Source organism: Crocuta crocuta, unplaced genomic scaffold (genome assembly GCF_008692635.1).
Source record: "Crocuta crocuta isolate KB4526 unplaced genomic scaffold, BGI_CrCroc_1.0 scaffold124, whole genome shotgun sequence".
Taxonomy (NCBI): Eukaryota; Metazoa; Chordata; class Mammalia; order Carnivora; family Hyaenidae; genus Crocuta; species Crocuta crocuta.
The window spans coordinates 11,254,929-11,267,833 of NW_027551573.1; the positions used below are offsets into that span (position 1 = coordinate 11,254,929).

The window sequence follows — 12,905 nt, forward strand, 5'->3', positions numbered from 1 at the left end:
GATTATACTTTATCACTTATCTACCCATGTAGCTATCCTTTATTTTTATGCATTTCAATGTAAAGTTGCAGGCATTAGCACATTTCACCCTTAATACTTTATCATACATATCATTACCTAGAGTTCACTATTTGTTTAAGGTTCTTGTTCTCATAAATTTAAATTTGATAAAATGCTCAAATCTTCATTGTACTATTCAGCATGTTTTGATAAATGCAAACACAAACCTCTCTGAAGATACAGATTATTACTATCAGCCCAGAAAGTTCTGTCATACCCCTTTTCATGTTATCCCCTCTCTTACAAGACCCCAAGAGGCAAACACTGCTCTGATTTTCTTCTACCATGGAATAGTTTTGCCTATTCTAGAATTACACATAAGCAGAATTGTACAGGATGTGCTCTTTTGTGTAAGGCTTCTTTTACTAAGCATAATGTTTTTGAAATTAATCCATCTTGTGTATATCAATATTTCGTTCCTTTTAAAAGCTGATTAGTATTCCATGAAGGAAATATAACAATTTATCTATTTACCTGTTTGATGGATATTTGTGGGGGTTTTTTCCACAGTTTGAGCCTATTAGGAATAAAGCTCTTATGAACATTCTTGCACAAGTCTTTTTGTGGAATATCTTTTCGTATCTCTTGGATAATTATCTAAGATTGGAAATACTGGGTCATAGGCATATGTATATTTACTTTTCCTAGACCTTTTCTCAAAGTGATTACACTATTTTATACCCCCCCCACACACACACACACACAACATTTGATGTCACTCTTCTGGTGGGCATGGAGCTGTAACTTATTTTGAGCTGCTTTCCTCTTTTCACATTATAAGGAAAATAGGGAGGCAAGCTATACTGGAGTAGGCACTTAACAGTGCTCCTGGAGACCCACACACTTTCTAGCTTTTTGTTCATCCTTAGTGGATTTTGATATAGTTCTATGCATGGCTTCTAGGGTAGTCAGCCCAGTGAGTGTGGGCTGGGTTTCGTGACTAGCTTAGTGACTAGAATATAGCAGAAGCAATGGGATGCCATTTCTGAGATTAAATTATAAAGTGAGTGTGGCTTCTGTCATGAGCATTCTCTTTTTTGGATCACTGATTCTAGGGAAAGCCAAATTGGTATATTGTGAGGCAGGTCACAATTGCCATGTTGTAAAGGGATGATATGATGAGGGACAGTATAGTGTGCCAACAATCAAAAGAGTGAGCTTAGAAATAGATCTCCCCCTTGTTGAGCATTCAGATGAGACTGCAGAACCACTCCTGGATTCCTAACCCAGAGAAACCAAGATAATACATGTTTGTTTCTTTGTGTCACCAAGTTTTGGGGTAGTTTGTTATGTAACAATAGATAACTAATACAACACCTCATTGTCTCATCCTAAGATGCTTATACCTTCAGGGTCTCTTATTCATGCTCCAGATAGTACGAAAAAGTATGAAAGGCAAATGACAAAGTTTGGTTTTTTTTTTTTAACATGAATCTGTTCATTAAAGACATTTTTTTAAACATTTATTTATTTTTAAGAGAAAGAGGCAGAGTGGGAGAGGGGCAGAGAGGGGGAGACACAGAAGCAGAAGCAGGCTCCAAGCTCTGAGCTGTCAGCACAGAGCTCGATGCAAGGCTCGAACTCATGAGTGGTGAGATCTTGACCTAAGCCAAAGTTGGACACTCAACCGACTGAGCCAACCAGGCGCCCCAAATCTGTTCATTTTTATCAGGAACTCAGAACCTTTTCAGAAAATCCCACTCAGCAGAATTTAGTTTATATTTTATTGGCCAGATAACGCCACATGACCACTCTTAGCTAGAGGGCATCTAGAGAGAAGTGGGGACCTAGATGGAGTTTGTGTCAGCCAACTGTCAGTGTCTGCCACATTTACCATTTCGGAAACTCCACAGAATTAAAGACGTTAAAAGACCTCTTCATTAACACCTACTCCAGCCAAGTGACCTTTTGAGGAAATTTCCAGAAAAAGGAAATGAAACTTTCAGAAAACTCCTCAGGGCTTGGATTGCAGGGCCTCGGTTTCTGACTCATGCTCCACACCATTCATGGAAAACTACAGCACTATCTTCCATTGCTACTTCTAGTCCTCCAGTCCTTTGTAATAGAAACTTCACAGTCATCCTGGAAATACCTCTGATAACCCCTTGCCACAGCAAAATGTCTTCTCAAGTTTTGCTAACATTATGGCCTTAATATTTTTTTAATCCCTCTCCTCTCCTTTACTGACCTTTCTTTCCTCCTGCCTTAGGTCTGATACTTGCCTTTTGCAGGACCAAACATTCCCAAATTCAAATCTAATGCTGTTATTCTCCAACTTAAAACCCTTGTTGCCCCATTGACCTCAGGATGAATCCTGAACTTCTTCCCATGGTAGCAAAGACCCTGCATAACTGGATAAGGCTCACCTCCCCAGCACTTTGCCTTGCACTTGGTGTTCCCACACCAAATTGCTGACTTCTCTGTCTTTGCTTACAGTGGCCCACCTGCCTGGTAGACCTTCACTTTTGATTGAGAACTCCACTTGACATCCTTAGGGATTCAACTTTGGAGACAACTTTTCTAGAAAACTTTCTAGAACTACTAACTCCCTCAACAGTGGGGCAGATGGCTTCCTCAGTAGCTCAGTAGTTGTTACAAATCCTTTTCTCTTTATGGGGGAAAAGGCCATACTAGGTTGATCTAGTAGGAAATTCAAATAATACAATAGGATATAATGAAAAATAAATCTCCTTCCTATTCCTGCTGTCGTTTATTTTCTCGTTTCTTAATGAATGTGCAAGTATAAATTCATTTTCATATTATTTTTACAAGGTGTTCTGTACCTTGTTTTTCCAACTAACGCTGTATTTTGTTGTTTTTAATTTTTTTTTTAATATTTATTTTTGAGAAGGAGAACACGAACAGGAGAGGGACAGAGAGATGAGACAAGGAATTCGAAGCAGGCTGCAGGCTCTGAGCTGTCAGCAGAGCCGTACGCGGGGCTAGAACTTGTGAACCGTGAGATCATGACCTGAGCTGAAGTTGGATGCTTAACTGACTGAGCTACCTAGGAGTCTCAACATGGTATTTTGGAGATCATTATATCACTTCATACAGATACAACTCATTCTTTAAAGAGCTGCAGCGATATTCTGTTGCATGCATGCCTTAATTTGCCCAAGCAATTTGTTGTTGGACACCTGGGCTGTTTCCGATTTTGCTCTGAGAAGTAGTGCTGCAAAGTGCAACATCTTTTCACAAATGGATTTGAGTACAGGTGTAAAATACCTTTTCCACCATTTCTTAGGGGTGAATTGCTAGATTATAAGGCTAGGTCAATGGCAATGTGGATTTAAAACTTTGATATGAAGCTCTAAATAGCCAAACGATTTACTCTTCCTATCAACAGCCCAGCTCTGCTGTATTCTAATATTAGGCCATGTACCACAGTAGACTGCATATTTTTTTTAGGGCAGGCACTTCCTAGTATTCACATTTGTCTGGCTGGCAGAATTTGCCTTCAATAAATCTTTGAGTTAACGTTGAATTTTATATCTCTTAGCGCCTATTCCAGGCTTGTCATATAGCAGACTCAGCATGTATCTAATACAATTCCTCAATAATTAGAGTGGCTAACACGTACTGAAGTGTATTAAATGCCGGGACTTGTGCTAAGCGCTTTGCCTTCCACCACTTTCACTCAAGTTCTCCTTCCTCCGGGGGGAGGGCGTGTCCAGCACCACGACCCGCCCTCTCTGTGCATTCGTTGGTCGAGCCCGTCGCCCGTTACCGCCGAGTCCCGCCCAAACCACGCCCCCACGTATTCCGCAGGGCCAGGAGAAGGCGTGGTCATTGTGCCGCTGGACCATCAAGACGGTCTCCTCTCGTGAGAATCGGGACGTTCTCGAAGACCGGCACCGTGAGGGTGGGAGCGCGTGCCGCGGTCCCGCGGAGTCAGCGCTAGAGGTCTGCCGTCGCTGCTGGCGCGTGCCGCGCCCCATCCCGCCCCGGCACGCAGGCTCCGCGCGAATTCGCGCACGCGCGCGCGCACCCGCCCAAGCCTCGGTCTGGCCCGCGGGGACTCGGCTGGNGCCGCCGCCGCTGTCGCCGCCGCCGCAGTCGCCGGAGAGGAGCATGTCTGCAACTCGAGCCAAGAAAGTGAAGATGGCCACCAAATCGTGCCCCGAGTGCGACCAACAGGTGGGCGCCGAGGGCCTGGCGNCCGGCCGGTGCCCACCTGGCGGCGTCAGCCGGGCGACTGTGTGTGTCCCGCGGAGCGGGAGGGAGGCGTGGGTTTGTCTGGAGCAGATGAGGCGCCCCGTCTGGACCCTCCCCGAGTCGCCTGGCAGGCTCCTGGTGACAGCGGCGGGAGTGTGGGGGCAGCGGCCCAAGTGGACAAGCACAGCCCGTTCAGCTCCCTTCTACCCCGACGAGAATTCCCGATGTGCCCGGCTCCAGGCTCCGAAAACCACTCCTGCCGCTCAGGGTTGCTTTGTTCACATAAGATATATATGGTGAACCCCCAAAACTGTTCTACCGCGAGCTAGGCGGACGCTTAATATGACAAAAGGAGCCGCAATGCAATGGTTTCAAGTTTAGGTGAATTTGAACCGTTTTTTTTTCTTCTAAATATATATTCCTTATATTTTTGACAGAAATAATCGTGAATCTTGACATTGTTTTGTGTGGAACATTATTGAATAACGCCCCCATTGAAGCCCTTGCCTTCAGGGCACGCTTCACTTCCCCCGCCCGCCGTCGTATCGGCTGTTAAAAATTTGGCGTTTCTGCTTCCAGATCTTTTAAAAAATGTATATGTGGTTTTAGGAGTTTTAAATGACTTCTTTCTGCACAGAATTAATAGTGACAGCTGTAATTTTTAAAATCTCATTTTACTGTTAGTTTTATGCATACCTCATTCTTTGCTAGAATAATGGACGTTGCTATAAGTCTTACAATCTGTTGAGTTAAAACTCTCAATTAAAACCATCTGAAGGCCCTTATTCCATGCCAGTGTGCAGATCTGGGTGTGATTTTTTTCTTTTCTACTGAGACAATTTTTTCAAAATGGTTATCTTTCTCTTCACCTTTTCTTTAAAAATTTTTATTATTTTTTTTTAAAACAGGAGTAATTTGTCTCCAGTAAATAGCTGGAGAGCTTTTTAAAAAAATAACATGCTGACATTAAGAGCATTCTAGTACGCTGATAATCTAGTAAAAGAAATGTTACAAGTTTCATTCGGTATATTTTTTGTGGGCAGTGATAGAAATGCAAGGAAGATTGTGTAAGGAGAATTACAGTTTATTCATCTTTTGAGTTTATGGAGTATGCAGTATAAAAACAATTTAGCCATGTTTTTTGAAGTAGAGTTAAACTTCTGTTCTTACCATTAAAATTTGTTAAATCTGACAAAATTGGATTTTGTGATTTAAGTCTCTTTGCAGGAGATTTTATCCATATTTAAATCATTTCCATTTGTTCCAATTAACTGCAGTATAAAGTTTACATGGTATGCTTCATGCATTCCAGTTTTTGTAGGGCACAAGTTATTGCAAGTCTTGACCTTATTTTACTTGGCATAATGGAACCTTTTGGGAAAAATAACCTGGTTTTAATATTCTGGTTAAAGAAAAAGGAAAGAATAATAAACTTGTTAGGAGTCCCTGTAATTGTTCAGCAAAATGGGATCAGCATTTTATTTGGAAACATACATTAATTTTGTTATACACACACAAAACTTCCCCCTCTAGCTGCTGTTACAAAATACCATATATTAGGTGGCTCAAATAGTAGTAATTTGTTTTTTCACAGTTCTGGAGGCTGGGAGTAGCACATCCTGACAGAGAGTGAACTTTCTGGTACTGTTCTTTTTTATAAGGGCACTAATCCTATCATGAGGCCCCACCCTCGGCATTTTAAACCTGATTATCTAATTTCCAAATACCTTCAAATTGAGGATTAGGATTTCAATTTATGAATTTTTGGAGGAACATGATTCAGTCCATGGCAAGCTACTACATAATTTAAAATGTTGGTTTTGTTCTTTATTCTAAATATACACAAAGACTAATTAAAATTTTTGGTGATTCTTGGGGCTTCTGGATGGCTCAGTCGGTTAAGGGTGTGACTCTTGATTTTGGTCCAGGCCATGATCTCATGGTTTGTGAGTTCAGCCACGCCTCAGGCTCTGCGCGACAGTGAGGAACTTGCTTGGGATTATCTCTCCTTCTCTCTTTGTCCCTCTCCTGCTTCTGTGCTCTCTTAAAAATAAATAAACATTAAAAAACACTTTTTGGTGATTCTTAAAAATAATTTATCTTTTACTAAAGGCAATTGGATTGAAGGAAATAAAAGATTAATTTTAGATTTCTGTTTATTGGAGAGTACAAGCTTTTTATAGTTACAAATGAAAAAAATTATAACCTAGAAAGCCATTTAAAAAAAAATGTTTATTAATTTATTTTGAGAGATAGTTTATGCATGCGTGTGGGGGAGGGGCCCAGAGAGAGAAGGAAAGAGAAAATGCCCAGCAGGCTCTGTACTGTCAGCATGGAGCCCGACTCTGCTCCAGAACTTTCATGACCTGAGCGGAAATCAAGAGCTTAACCGACTGAGCCACCCAGGGACCCCCAGAAGACCATTTTTTAAACATCATTAGACTACGATTCTAAGTTGTTTGATGAATATTAAAATAGAATTTAGGTATAGTTTATAAAGATAAATGTAAAATCTTTAAACTTTGAGATTGTACCACTTTAATAGATTCCATATGTTCTTTGTCTGTGTATAAGTTTAAAAACAGATCAGCGAGCAAGAAAGACCTAGATTTTCATTTGCTTTATAACATCCCCTTTGTATCCTGTATTGAAAATAAGATTCTGAAACATCTAAACCGCAGTACTTTTCATTTTCGAGAGGTTTCACATCCAGTAGCTCAAATTATTGAACCATTTTATATATAGGAATATTCAAGATTCTTATTAGTTGTTTGGTGTCTTTTGTGAGTCTGTTTTTGCCTTAAAATTTTTAATAGAGAAGGTTTTTTTCCTATTTATAGGAAATTTTATGTGTTATGTAGCAAACATGTCCAATATAGGTCACTTTGGTTCTGTTAGCAATGAAATGTAAATAAGTTCTCTATAATGGGGTTATTTTGAACTTTTGGAAATGAATGAAACAATATAGGACCAGGGTCTTGTTTTTTGCACTTTTTTTTTTTTAAACTTTAACCTAATGGGGGGCTCAAACTCATTAACTGTGAGATCATGACCCTAGCCAAAGTCAGAGCCAAAATCAGACGCTCAACCTACTGAGCCACCCAGGGGCCCCTGTTTTTACCTGTAAACAATCTGAATGCACTTTTCAAGGGATAAATTGAGGGGCGCCTGGGTGGCTCAGTTGGTTGAGCTTCCGACTTCAGCTCAGGTCATGATCTCACGGTTTGTGGGTTCGAGCCCTGAGTCTCTGGTTCATCCTTATGGGGTATTGTCCATGCTGGTCGAGAAGGCTCTTTCTGTTTCTCTTAATATCAGTCTCCATTTCATGTCATCTTTTTCATCTTGCACCACACATTCATTCATTGCAGACCTCAAACCCATGAGCCATGAGATCATGTCCTGAGCCAAAGTTGAAGCTGGATGCTTAGGGGTGCCTGGGTGGCTCACTTGGTCAAGCGCCAACTTTGGCTCAGGTCATGATCTCATGGTTTGTGGGTTCGAGCCCTGAGTCGGGCTTTGTGCTGACAGCCAGCTCAGAGCCTGGAGCCTGTTTCAGATTCTGTGTCTCCCTCTCTCTCTGACCCTCCCCTGCTCTCTCTCTCCTCACGCGCTCTCTCTCTCTCTCTCTCAGAAATAAATAAAACATTAAAAAAATTTTTTAAAAAGGGATAAATTGATGCACAGTAAGTCATCAGTAAACAAAACTTTGGGTTTTTTTATTATTTTTTTTTTATTTTAAAATCCTGAGACAATAGCATTAGAACTTTTGTTGGTATCATCTTTGGCGTTACAACTGAAATTTAAAGGAAATTTAGGATTTTTTGTTTAAAATCCAAATTGTACTATAAAAGATTAGTATTACTAAAGTCCACCCTATTTAATATTATTTTCCTGGGATCTGGGTTGTGGTGGTTGGCTGTGTTTTTATCAGAGTTGCAATTAGGGGAAGAAACTTTCCATTTAAAAGGGACTTTAGGGTAAATTAGCTCAGGCGCATGAATGTTTCTTGATCATAAAACACGTATGAAGGGGTGAAAATCTGCCTATCAATTAGTGTTTGTACATTCTTTATCCCAAAGGCAAATGCATGTATCTCATGTAGGTACAGCCCTCTGTTAGTTAATTCTGGATATGGGTTGGTATTTTTCTTGTGTGTAAGACAAAGACCTAAATTTAAATTTGTTTGGTTTTAGTAACTGGAAGAATATCCTTGCTCAGTAGCAAAGGATCTTTTGAATAAGAACATCATGTTTCTGTGTTTTTTGGATAGCACTAATTTAAAACAGTTTACCTTACAGTGAATGCCCTTAATAGTGTAAGTGTAAAGGAAATGAGTCAGTACCTATGAGGTTAGTTTCTGTGAAGATGTGAAATTTTAAAAATGTCAAACATCTATTTTGGGTACGTTTTACAGTATTAAAAACTATAACATTATATTTTCTGTCCTGATTTGAAAGAATTTCATCACATTCTTGATAAAGCATGCTGTTTGACCTATCTGGAGTTTGTTGATTTTTATAGGATTTATTGTTATTTTCCTTAAGTGCAAAGTAGAGAACCTTTGTGTAGTAATTTCATGTAAAAAAAAGATTCTACCAAAATAGTAATTTAGCTTAATCAGATCAAGTATTTATATTTTAGACCATGAAGCGTTCTTTATATACATGGATAAAAAGCAAATTGTAGCTAAGCTTTCACACAAGCAGAACAATGGGCAATGGAATTTATCTTAAAAAGTGAATTGCAATTTTCTGACCATAATTCTGTTAGTACTTTTTATTGAGATTAATTTCTGGTTTTTGATGAACATGTGTTGATTTCAAGGATCATTAAGGCTAATATTAGTGAAACAACTTTGCAAAATCAAACTTTTTAAAATGATTTTTAATAACATTTAGCTTTTGAAAAATCATTATAGACTTGAAATGGAGAAAGCCACTTGTAAGTAATTTACACATTTAGAAACAGAAGTTTGGGGGTGCCTGGGTGGCTCAGTGCTGACTTTGGCTCAGGTCATGATCTCATGGCTTGTGGGTTCGAGCCCCTCCTTGGGCTCTGTGCTGACAGCTCAGCCTGGAACCAGTTTAGGATTCTGTGTCTTCCTGTCTCTGCCCCTTCCCTGCTCGGGCTTGCTGCGGGAGCTCTCTCTCAAAAATGAATAAAAACATTTTAAAAAGATCTAGATCTTGACTCCTATAGTCTCTTTAGTTTGTGCTATACTTTTGCCCCTCAAAGTGATTATTGTAAACTATTCTGTCGGTGGCAATTGGCATCTTGCCCTTTCATTTTAGAACCCAAGTCAACACTGATAAGTTCCCTTTAAAAAATGTTGTTGTTTTTTTTAAATGTTTTATTTATTTCTAGGAGAGAGAGAGACAGCGTGAGCAGGGGAGGGTCAGAGAGAGAGGGAGTCACAGACTCTGAAACAGGCTCCAGGCTCTGAGCTGGCAGTCAGCACAGAGCCCGACGCAGGGCTCGAACCCACGAACCGTGAGATCATGACCTAAGCGAAAGTCGGACGCTTAACCGACTAAGCCACCCAGGCGCCCCTTAAAAAAATGTTTTTAACAGAGGTATATTTGGCAGCATTAAATTAGTTTCAGGTATATGGTATAATATTTGGACAGCATAGGTTAAGATGTGTTCACCATAAATGTAGCTACCATCTGTCACTATACAAGTCTATTCCAGTACCATTGACTGTATTCCTTGTGCTGTGCCTTTCAACCCAGTGACTTAACTTGTTATATAATTGGAAGCCTATACCTCCCACTCCCCTTAATTCATTTTGCCCATACCCCTACCGATCCCCCACCCTCAGGGGCATCAGTTTGTTCTCTTTATTTATGGGTGTGTTTCTGCTTTTGTTTGTTTGTTGATTTGTTTTTTAGATTCCATATTTAAGTGAAATCATGATATTTGTATTTCTCTGACTTATTTCACTTAGCATAATATTTTCTTTTTTTTAAATGTTTATTTATTTTTTGAGAGAGAGGGAGGAGCAGAGAGAGAAGAGAGAAAGAATCCCAAGCAGGCTCTGTGCTGTCAGTACAGAGCCCTTGAACCCACGAGCTGTGAGATCATGACCTGAGCTAAAATCTGGAGTAGGACACTTTATTTACTGAGCCATGCAGGCACCCAGCATAATAATTTCTAGGTCCATCTATGTTGTCACAACTGGCAAAATCTCATTCCCTTTATGTCTGAATAATTTTCCTGTGTGTATGTGTGTGTGTATCACATCTTCTTCATCCATTTATCTATGGATGGACACTTGGGGTGCCTCTTTATAAGCACTATATGTAATAGTGCCTTTATAAACATAAAGGTGCCTATATCTTTTCAAATTAGTGTCTTCCAGTTGGACCCTCATTATTATGCTGGGATTTCTTTAATTACTTTCTAACCATGCTCCCTTTTCTAACTGGTTGTAATAAACTGCTATCAAATATATATTTTAGAAAATATTGCCTTTTATCCTCCATATTTTCCCTTGCTGTGATTCTCTTATGGTGTTCTATGGTCACTCCCATCAGCACATGTTTAGCATGCATTTTCTACACTCATGGTATTGTAAAGCATTAGGACAATGTAAAGATGTATAAAACATAATAACAGTCTCAATTTGTTGTAAGGGGGAGGGGTTTAAGTAAATCTATGACCCCTACTTCAATAATTTATCATTCAGTTCAGGAGACTACATAAACACCGAGAAGTTCAATAGAAGAATAGTAATAATACACTTTTTCTTATTTTTGTACAGGTTCCTGTTGCATGTAAATCGTGTCCCTGTGGTTATATATTTATTAGCAGAAAACTTTTAAATGCAAAACACCCAGAAAAATCACCATCTTCTACAGGTAATTGTGAAAGTTTACCATATATTTAGCTTTTTGATGTAGAAATGTAAAACTAATTTTTGTGAATTTACTATTTACATCTGTTGAATTTAAAAATTAAAACCTATTGAAGTATGCCTTTGGTTCTTATTAGCTGTTGGAAATCATCTTATGACATCAGTTTGCTCTTCATTCCATTTAAATGTTAACTCCCTTGTAATGCTGATGAAATCTGTTTATTTTTGGAAGATGGAGAGCCAGTGAAGAGTGTTAAGCAAGGGAGTGATCTGATCTGATTTTTAAAATTAAATAGTTTAATTAAAATATAATTGTCATTCAATAAATTGCACATATTTAAACTGTACAGTCTGACAAGTTGTGTCATGTGATTACATCAGTCACCAAAATCAAGGTAATGAAGGATGTCCAATCATTCCCAAAAGTTTTCTAGTTCCCCTGTGTTACTCTCTCCTTACTACCCCTGCCCCCAGAAAACCACTGAAGTGTTTTCTGTCACTATTCCTAGAACTTAATATAAATAGAATCATACAGTATGTACTCTCTTTTTTTGCCTGGCTTTCACTGAACATAATTAGGATTCAGCCATATTGTTGTGTTTATCAATAAGAATCAATTACTTTTTACTGTTTACTAGTAGTTTTTGTATGGATATGTGACAATACGTTTATTCACTGGTTTATGGACATTTGGTTTTACCCCCTCAGTGCTGGTAAAATTTATAACAACTTTCAAGTTTTGTTTTGTTTTTTTTAATTAGTAACTGGAAAAATATAACTTGATTTTGAGGTGAATATAAGTTTTAGACATATTGGTTATTTTTTATAATTCTCTGGTTTAGAATGTCTAAAAAATAATTTTGTTGGAGTTTTACTTTCCCATTAATGTAGACAAATTGGATTTATTCAGTGGGTGTATTTATTAAAAGATGAAATTTTGTTATTTATCCTTGCATGAAATCAGAACAGTGATTATCTTCAAATAAAAGTAATTGATTACAAATAAATTTTTAGTGCTTGCTATATACTAGGTACTGTTCTAAGCCTTGGGCATAAAGTAATGAATGAATCTACTGTCAAGAGAGGTTAACTGCTGTCATGGAGCTTACATTCTTGTGGGCATGAGATAGACAATAAACAAACAGGGCAGTTACTGGCTTGTGATAAATGCCTTGTAGGAAATTAAAATAGATTGCTGTCCTAGTATGTGACTAGAAGGCTACTTTTGATTGAGTGACTGGAGAAGGCCTCTCTGAGAAGAGACATTTAAACTGCTGAATTGGAACGAGGGGCTAGCCATGATAAGATCAAGAACATTCTTGACAGATGAAATAGCAAATGCAAAAATTTTAGGGCTGGAAAAAGTTTGGTATATTTTAGGGATGAAAAGGCCAGTGTGGTTGCCGTGTAAACAGTAAGAGTAGGGGGATGTGGGAGATGAGGCCAGAGGGATAAGCAGTGGCCAGATTCTGTAGGGCTTTGTAAACCAGAGTAAGAATTTTTGGATATTGTTCTTAAAATCTGAGGAGAAACTATTCGTAGGATGTGGGATGGAGTGAGGGGAAGGTAGGATGATCTGATTCGCCTTTTAGAAATACCATTTTGGCTGCTGTCTAGAGAAGGGTGCACAAGAAAGGTGTACAGGTGGGCTATTGCAGGGGTGCCTGGGTGGATCAGTCAGTTAAGCATCCAACTTTGGCTCAGGTCATGATCTTGCAGTCTGTGAGTTTGAGCCCCAGGTTGGGCTCCTTGCTGCTAGCTCAGAGACTACAGCCTGCTTCAGTGTCTTCCCCTCTCTCTGACTCTCCCCCACTCATGCTCTGTCTCTCAA

The 12,905-nt window shown here is 39.1% G+C and overlaps 1 protein-coding gene across 2 annotated transcripts in view; it reads left to right on the plus strand.

Moving 5' to 3' along the window:
* The first annotated feature begins 4,089 nt into the window (after nucleotides 1-4,089).
* LOC144221018 (UPF0547 protein C16orf87 homolog) overlaps nucleotides 4,090-12,905 on the plus strand; it is a 31,220-nt gene continuing 22,404 nt past the window's right edge. For both annotated transcript variants that reach the window (XM_077751394.1, XM_077751395.1), the window contains exons 1-2: nucleotides 4,090-4,200; nucleotides 10,982-11,078. In XM_077751394.1, the coding sequence (XP_077607520.1) occupies nucleotides 4,135-4,200; nucleotides 10,982-11,078 (163 nt within the window). In that variant the 5' untranslated portion in view covers nucleotides 4,090-4,134. The remainder of the gene's footprint in view (nucleotides 4,201-10,981; nucleotides 11,079-12,905) is intronic.